This window comes from Arachis ipaensis, chromosome B04 (genome assembly GCF_000816755.2).
Source record: "Arachis ipaensis cultivar K30076 chromosome B04, Araip1.1, whole genome shotgun sequence".
Lineage (NCBI taxonomy): Eukaryota > Viridiplantae > Streptophyta > Magnoliopsida > Fabales > Fabaceae > Arachis > Arachis ipaensis.
In genome coordinates, this window is record NC_029788.2 from 5,840,403 (window position 1) to 5,849,895 (window position 9,493).

At 39.7% G+C, this 9,493-nt stretch overlaps 2 protein-coding genes across 2 annotated transcripts; both read left to right on the forward strand.

Moving 5' to 3' along the window:
• LOC107635907 (lysine-rich arabinogalactan protein 19-like) lies at positions 5,029–6,847 on the forward strand. Its single transcript, XM_016339456.1, has 3 exons — positions 5,029–5,447; positions 5,799–5,867; positions 6,823–6,847. Exons 1-3 carry the CDS (start codon positions 5,029–5,031, stop codon positions 6,845–6,847), a joined length of 513 nt encoding a protein of 170 aa, XP_016194942.1.
• Positions 7,463–9,058, forward strand: LOC107638627 (ATP synthase gamma chain, chloroplastic). The gene has a single exon (XM_016341979.2). The coding sequence runs from the start codon at positions 7,627–7,629 to the stop codon at positions 8,752–8,754; it is 1,128 nt and encodes a 375-aa protein (XP_016197465.1). The 5' UTR covers positions 7,463–7,626; the 3' UTR covers positions 8,755–9,058.

Here is a 9,493-nt window from a genome sequence, read left to right on the forward strand (position 1 = left end):
TTCAACCCCAACCAGCAAACTTTCTGAACATGGCTGTCGAACCTGCTTCAAGGTTTAAGGAGACCGTGGGTAACTTTGACGTCATGACACTGGAGGGGCGAATCCCTTCCTTAGAGGTGAATTTTCACGGCTCTACTATGACTGTTACTGATGTATATGTCCTTAATGTTTATGGGGGTGATCTGGTATTGGGCACTACATGGTTGAAGTGTCTTTGAGCTCATATAGTTGACTATGATGTGGGCTTCATTAAGTTTTTGCATGAAGGGAAGTTTCTCACAGTTTATGGTGACAAAAATCCCACACTTATGCAAGCACAATATCATCACATTAGACGATTTATGAATACTAATGCTATAGCAAAATGCTTTACATTGCAGGTCCAACATGCTAATCAAGAGGAGAGAGATGGCTTGAAATTGCCTAGTGACATGCAACTTGACTTCACAGCCTTATTGTGTTTACATGCTGCTGTATTTGATACACCTTCGGGCCTATCTCCTCCAAGATCCCATGATCATGCCATTTCGTTGGTTAAGGATGTTGAACCTGTCAAGGCAAGACCCTATAGATACCCCACAATTAAAAGGCACAAATTGAACTTATGGTGCAGGATATGCTGAAGGAAGGCATTATACATCCTAGCAAGAGTCCATTTTCGTCTCCTATTCTATGGGTGAAAAAGAAAGATGGATTATGACAGTTTTGTACCAATTATCGCGCCTTGAACAGCATCACAATTAAGGACAGCTTCTCTATCCCAATAGGTGATGAATTATTAGACGAATTGTTTAGAGCTACTGTGTTTTCGAAACTGGATTTGCGTTATGGATATCATCAAATTCTGGTTAAACCAAAAGATCACTTTAAGACGACTTTCCGGACCCACCAAGGCCTTTACGAATGTTTGGTCATACCCTTCGGTTTAACAAACACTTTGGCTACATTTCAAAATATTTTTCATCCTTATTTGAGGAAATTTGTGCTGGTTTTCTTCGATGATATTTTAATATATAGCTCAATATGGGAGGCTCATTTACATCATTTGAAGCTGGTGTTGCAGCTTCTTTAGCAAGAATGCTTGTTTGCAAAATTCTCAAAATGTCTTTTTGGGGTGTCTACGGTGGATTACTTAGGTCACACAATCTCAGGGGATGGAGTTCACATGGACTTGGATAGGGTTCATGTAGTCAAGGAGTGGCCAACACCTTTTAATCCTAAATAGCTTTGAGAATTTTTAGGATTGATTGGATATTACCGACAGTTTATTCAGGGATATGCTTTTTTAGCAGCCCCTTTAACTGATTTACTAAAGAAAGATGCATTTGAATGGACTTCTCTTGCAGCTCAAGCCTTTGAGAAACTCAAAGTGGCTATCTCTTCAAGACCTATTTTGGCGTTGCCAAACTTTGATCTGTCCTTTGAACTAGAAACTAATGCTTCGGGTATGGAAATAGGTGTAGCACTCTCACAAGGCAAACACCCCGTTGCTTTTTTCTCCAAGAAGCTGTCCCCATTGATGCAAAGGCAGTCATCATATGTCAGGGAGTTTTATCCAATTACTGAAGTCATGGCAAAATTTTGCCACTATTTGCTTGGTAAGAAATTTGTGATCCAAACTGATAAGAGAAGTCTCAAGTCCTTGATAGAACAAGATCTGCATACACTTGAGCAACACAAGTGGCTCCATAAGCTGTTGGGTTTTGATTTTGAAATTCAATATAAACCAGGTCCAGAGAATATCCCTATTGACGCTCTTTCACGTTGCTATTTTGGGGTTTGGTCTACACATAAGTCTAATTGGTTGAAGATTTTAAAGCAAAAGGTTGAAGTAGATGCAACACTACAAGAGATTCTACAACAATGCCATACTAATTCCCTGAATAATCATAATTATTCTTTGAAGAATGGAGTGCTTCTTTGGCATAACCGGGTAGTGGTGTCTGCCAACAGCAATTTAATTTAAGTAATTCTCAAGGAATATCATGACGGTGCACTAGGAGGTCATGTTGGGATAGCTAAGACAATTGAACGCATTTGTTCCTCCTTTTATTGGCCAAATATGCAGTGCGATATATGCCACTATGTTCTCTCCTGCTCCATTTGTCAGCGAGCTAAAGTGGATACCAAGTTGCCGGCTGGGTTGCCACAACCACTACCAATTCCATCACAAGTTTGGGAGGATATAGCCATGTACTTTATTGTGGCTCTGCGTTCAGCTAATGGCTACTCAATTATTATGGCAATCATTGACCGTTTGACAAAATTCTCCCATTTTATTCCACTTAAGCATGATTTCTCTAGTAGGACAGTGGCTGAAGCATTTATCAAGAATATAGTGAAGATTCATAGGTTTCCAAAGTTAATTGTATCAGACAAGGACAAGATTTTTGTGAGTACCTTTTGGCAGCAACTATTCAAACTCCAAGGGACAACACTAGCAATGAGCTCGGCCTATCACTCTCAGTCCGATGGCCAAAGTGAAGTTCTCAACAAATCCCTTGAGATGTGTTTGCGTTGCCTCTATTTCGATCAACCTCGGAGATGACTGGAAAGACTTCCTTGGGCCCAAAATTGGTATAATACATCCTTCCATAGTAGCATAAAGATGACTCCATTTAAAGCCTTGTTTGGCTGTGACCCCCCCCCCATCTCTTATGCACTATGAATTCTCCGTAGACGATGAACCTTCGCCACATGAATTGTTATTGTAGTGGGACAAGCTTTTAGATTCTCTCAAGATGCACTTGTCGCGTGCACAACATTTTATGCAGCAATTTGCTAATCGTCATCAGGAAGAGTTTGTTGAAGGTGATTTGGTGCTGGTCAAGTTGCAACCTTATAAGCAACACTCGGTGGCCTTACGAAAGAACCAGAAATTGGGAATGTGCTACTTTGGACACTTCTTGATCAAGAAAAAGCTAAGTGTTGTCACATATAAGTTGGACTTGCCACCAGTGGCGAAGATTCATGATGCTTTTCACATTTATGCTTTAAAGAAGTTTCGTGGAGAGTAGAACCCTCCATACTTGCCACTACCACTTCAGTCCAATGAGGTTGGTCCTATACTGCAGCCACATGCAATACTTGAGGCACGAACAATAATCAAGGATGGTCACGAGAACTCTAAGATCTTGGTCCAATGGGGTGAATGGAATGCGATTGTCTCAACTTAGGAGAATGCTAACACTTTTGCCAGAGTTTTTTCTCAATTCAACCTTAAGGACAAGGTTGTTCTCAATGGAAAGGATAATGTTACGTGTATGAATAAAGGAGCAAAACCCATAGTAGGGCACGCAAAACAGAATCATGATGGAATGGTGAATGCAAGCATTTCAATAGGGGAAAAGTTAGTTATGGAAAGGGGACACGTGGAGAATGACTCGTTGCATCAAGGACCAAGAAGAAGTGAGAGAATTAGAACTACAAGTACTCGCTTAGAAGGCTATGAAAGGGCATCATGATGTGGTACTCCTTTTCTCCTTGATAATTCTGTTGTGCTTTCCTCTCTCTCAATTCCTTATTCTCTTCTTAATTCCTTCCTCTTCATTTTCTTCAGGTATCCAGCACTCACAATTGACTCTGGCTTGACTTTACAATTATTTCCTTAGTTCTAAAATTTTTGTCAATATATTTTTTTTGTTTTCTTCTTCCATTTACTCACAATTATATGTTACTGTTACATTGACTGAGAATTTTGAATATTCATTGTACCACATTACCAATTCACATTAATATATATACGTATATTTCATCCTCCTTACAATGACATCATCTAGTCCTTTGCTCTCAAAAGTTGCATATTGGAAGGGGTACAAATGGTGAGGACCCTGCTTCCGTAAACTTGACAATTGGTAAACCAGTCACAGAGAAGGGAAATACCACAGACATTGCACAATTGTAGGCCCCCTTGTGTTCGCCACACCACGAAACGCCTGGAGAGTGTTTTGGCAAACCAAATCAAATTTGATATAGGATTGGCTGTTTGAAATACAAAAGAATAGATGGTTGATTGAAGTGCAGCAAATGATGCACCATATGAACCGACCAAGTTTGTTTGCATTGTTCATGATGGCAGCTTTGGCATGCAATATAGTTGCAAATGTTTGATGGCAGTTTGTAGTGCTCAAGTGGTGAGATAAAGAATTCTTCTTTCCATTTGTCTTATGAATAATGCTCTACAACCAAGTTAATTACCCAATTAAGTCCAACCAAGTTGGTATAACCTAATTGACATCCATGCGCCACTATCTGTAACAACCTTTGACTGAACATGACACTATCTGTAACTGTCTTTTGTCGACTTCTTTCTCTGCTGACTTTGTTTTTTTATTCAAATTTCTCTGCGTTATTCTTCTTCTTTCTCATCTTGCTCTTTCATTATTGTCGTTGTCACCACGACGACGCCACCACTTCCACCTCTATCTCCTCCTCCTTTTCTTTTTTCTTTTTTCATTTGAATTTCTTTTATCTCCTTCTTTTTTTTCCTCCCCCTCCTCCTCCATCATCATTATTATCATCATCTTATCATTATTATTATCATTGTCGTCTTTTTCTTATATGTATAACATTTCAAATCCATAATATACCGAAATTCTTTAATGATGATGACACACAAACAAATTCAATTCAAAAGAAGTCCAGACCAGAATGCATCAAAATTAAATCCAGAATGCATCGAAATTAAATCCAGAATGCCCCGAAATTACTAAATGATAGGCATGGCAAAAATCTCCAATAGGACGGGTATCTGCGGGGATTTACCCGCTGGGGGACGGATACGGGGACGATTTTTTACCCATTGAGACGGGGGACGGGGCCTCGTGTAATAAACGGGGCGGGGGAAGGGATAGAGGTCCCCCCTCGTGGGGACCCATTAAATTCCCGTATATATGAAAAGTCTAAATTACCCTTACTATATATATAACATATATGAAATAACCCTAGCCGTCACTCCCCAAATTGAAACTCTTCAAACTCTTCACCCTTAAACCATCAGCCTCTCCTCTCCTCTGAGTCCTCTCACAAATGCACGCACAGTCACCACCGCCGACCGCTACCTCCCAGCCCCTCACCGCCACCTCCCACCCCCTCAGTCCCTCATCGCCACCTATCGAGGTCACCCTCACACTCACCGTAGCAGGGAGTGTGTCTTCGCGTCGGAGCCTCGCCTCGTCTTCTCGTCGTCTGCCACCTCCTACCCCTCACCGTCGAAATTCTCCACTCTCACTCTCGAGGTCACTGGTCACTGGCTCACCACAGAAATGCATCATCGCGTGCCTAAGTCCTATCCCGTGGAGAACATCGTCGTCGCTGAGGAGAACGTCGTCGTCGCCGCTGACCCAACTGAGGAGAACATCGCCGTCGCCTCCTGACCCAACCGAGGCAGCAGCGTCGCATCAGAGCCTCTTTGCCATCGCGTCAGGGCCTCCTCGCCATCAGAGCCTGTTCGTCATCCAGCAAGATCATCAGCCTCTTCGCTATCGTCGCGTCAGAGTCTCTTTAAAGTGATTTTGATTCTGTTAGCCCTAATTTATATTTCTGATTTTGATTGCTGTGATTTTGATTCTATTTTGATTGATGTGGTACTGATTATGTTAATTATTTGCTGTGATTTTGATTCTATTAACCCTAATTTATATTTCTGATTCTGATTATTGTGATACTGATTATGTTAATTATTTGGTGTGATTTTGATTCTGTTAATCCTAATTTATATTTCTGATTCTGAATGCTATGATTTTGATTATATTTCTCAAATTTTTTTCTGTTTTTTCAATTTTTTTTAAAATCCACAGATACCCAGGTCCCCAGCGGATACAGGGTCCCCGCTACTCGTCGCAGGGATGGGGTGGGGACAGGGACAGGTAATGGAGGCGGGGGCGGGGGGCACGTCCCCGCCCTATAGAGACCCGTTGCCATCCCTACTAAATGATAACTCAAAACTCATCCTCCTCCTTGTTCTTCATTATTATCATCTTCTTCTTCTCCTCTTCCTCTTTTTTTTCTCATCTTTCTCCTTTGTTATCATTGTTGTTGCCACTACCATCCACCACACCTCCTCCCCATCCTCCTTTTCTCATTTAAATTTCTTCAATCTCCTTCTTTCTTTCCTTTCTCCATTATCATTATTGTCATTATCATTGTCTTCTCTTTATATGTATAACATTTTAAATTCAGAATGCACTGAAATTCTTTAATAACGACGACACACAAACAAATTCAATTTAAAACAAGTTAAAACCAAAATGCATCGAAATTAAATCCAGAATGCACCGAAATTCAAATTCAGAATGAACCAAAACTCAAAACTCCTCCTCCTTCTTTTTCTTCATCATTATCATCATCATTTTTTTCTTGTCCATCATCTTGTTTTACCTTCTCGTTATTCTTCTGGTTTTACTCTTTTAATAAGAATAAAAACAAAAAATTAAACAAAGAAGAAGAAGAAATGTTTAATAATGCAAACTCACTAAGAGAGAGAAGAAACACGCGAAGGAAACAACAAGAGCAAAAAAAAGAACGATGATGTGAAGGAAACACGCGAAAAAAAAAGAGGGATCGGAACACGAAGAAAGAAGAGAAATGCGAAGAAAAGAGAGAAGAAGAAGGAGAAAGAGAGGAACGCGAAAACATTTTATGTAGTTGGAGCGTGTATTCACGCTCTCATTAATGAAATTGATTTTTATTGACCTTGGACCAACTTAGTTAGATTTATTTACGAAAAAGACTTAAATGTGTAACATGACTCTTATGTTATAATGGGACTTTAGATTTGTATAACTATTTGCTATTTAGTGTTTGTAATTTGTAAATATTTAGTGCTAAAGGTATATGTGGCGGTTAGAATTATCCTCTTAGCTGGTTCATCTTTGACACAATAAGACTCTTAGTCCCCCAAGTCCCCAACCCCTGTAATTTGTCATGTGAAGTTATCAAGTCACTTTAATTATAGGCATACCATTGCCTCATAATTCATGATAGAATTGAATTGTATAAATCTCTATTTGTCGAATTTTTTTGTGTTAGAGTTAACAACTTTACATGACAAATTAAGAGCAGAAAAAGCCACAGCTCGAATAGCCGCATATACCTTCAGCACCAACGAAATTCTGATATAACAAGCAGAAAATTGTGGTATGATGCTTTTGGGGTTCAAACCTCAATTATTACGGAAAAGGTGAAAATTAAGGGTTAAAATATGAATGATATAGTAACAAATATTGAAAAGTCGAAATTCGGACCATTTCACTTGCAACAGATGATTTTAGATGTCAGTGTATCTAATTTGAAGGAAAGAAAAAAAAAAAAAGATTTTGTGTTACCCAGCCACATCAGATTGGACCCACAAGAACCACATGTACACAGCAATCTGCTCTCTCCGCCAACCGTCAAAATTCGTTATCCCAAAACCTCATCCACTCCCTCTCATTCCCTCCACTCATTCCCCATTTGATACAACCATGGCAAATTGGGCATCTATGAACACAGAAGGAGAGGATAACATCAATCTCAACATAAACCAACCAAACCAATACACCACAACCCTCTTTCTCTCCCTTTCTTTCTGCTGCTGTAATCTACTTACATTACAGAAGCCCCAAAAGTACTACTTCATCTGCAATAATGTCTTGCTCCAACCTCACTATGTTGGTATCTTCAAAACCTTCCCTTTCTGATGCCTCCAACCTCTCCTTCCGTTCTGTTCTTAATCCTTTTCAGCTCCCTTCACAAAACTCACCCTCATGCAGCCCCTCACGGTCTTCTGTCACCCCAATACAGTGTGGTCTCAGAGAGCTCAGAACCCGCATTGAATCTGTTAAGAACACACAGAAGATCACAGAGGCAATGAAGCTTGTTGCTGCTGCTAAAGTCAGAAGGGCTCAAGAAGCTGTTGTCAATGGAAGACCCTTTTCAGAGACCCTTGTTGAGGTCCTCTACAACATCAACGAGCAACTCCAAACTGAGGACATTGATGTCCCTCTCACAAAAGTTAGGCCAGTGAAAAAGGTAGCACTGGTTGTGTGCACTGGTGATAGAGGTCTCTGTGGTGGTTTCAACAATAACATCATTAAGAAAGCCGAGAAAAGAATTGCTGAATTGAAGGATCTTGGTCTTGACTACACTATCATTAGTGTCGGCAAGAAGGGTAACTCTTACTTCCTCCGTAGACCTTACATACCAGTTGATCGGTTTCTAGAAGGAGGAACACTCCCAACTGCTAAAGAGGCTCAGGCAATTGCTGATGATGCCTTCTCATTGTTCATCAGTGAAGAGGTTGACAAAGTAGAACTCTTGTACACAAAGTTTGTGTCATTGGTGAAATCAGATCCTGTGATTCACACCTTACTTCCGCTGTCACCAAAGGGAGAGATTTGTGACATCAATGGAAACTGTGTTGATGCTGCTGATGATGAGTTCTTCAGGCTAACAACAAAGGAAGGAAAACTAACTGTGGAGAGAGATTCTGTGAGGACAAAGACAGAAGACTATTCACCAATCTTGGAGTTTGAGCAGGATCCTGTTCAGATCCTTGATGCTCTCTTGCCGCTTTATCTCAACAGCCAAGTCTTGAGAGCACTTCAAGAATCACTTGCAAGTGAGCTTGCTGCTAGAATGAGTGCAATGAGTAGTGCTACTGATAATGCTGTTGAATTGAAGAAGAACTTATCCATTGTCTACAATAGGGAGCGTCAGGCTAAGATCACAGGTGAAATTCTTGAGATTGTTGCTGGTGCCAATGCTCTTCAATAGGTTATTTTTGGCCCTCATCATCATTATCATCATCCATGGTTGGATTTATTTGTAGGTATCCAATATCATAAAAGGGTGTTGTTACTCCCTTTTGTTACATTCTAATGTTCTTATTTATGACAATTATGAAACTGTGCGATTTTTGCACTTCTGAAATGCAAAAAACCTTGTGCACTAGGAGTCTCAACCGAAACCTTTCGGTTTTTTTTGTCAAGTTTTTTTCCCTCCTTTTCATCTCACAAATTATGTATGTAATAAAATAGATCTATATATCATAAAATTCCCAGAGTTCTCTGTTGATTTATTTGCAACCACCATGGACATGCTATACTTTTATTTTTTTGACTAGAATTGCATGTGATCAAGACGATCCTTTAAAAATACAAGGATTTTACATGACAAAAAAGAAAGGTTCTGAATAACACACGACTTCATCTGATCAGCGTCTTGCTTAAGGTATTAAGAAATTGAGGTTTTCATTGAGAAGATGAAACTTGCTTCTTGTTTTTTCTTTCTTAAATATTATTGGAAGCATAAACATCTTTAACGAGCACTTGTTGCCAAAGCCAACAACATAAACTATGAAACTCTTGAAGTTGAAATCGATTTAGAAGTTTCAAACAAATTATGAATTGCTTCACCATGTATGCTAAACCTAACATCTCACCAGTGAAACTAGAAACTAAACCAGAATCATCAGGGTGAAGCTGGTCAGTTCAAGAAATCCTATTAACTTGTC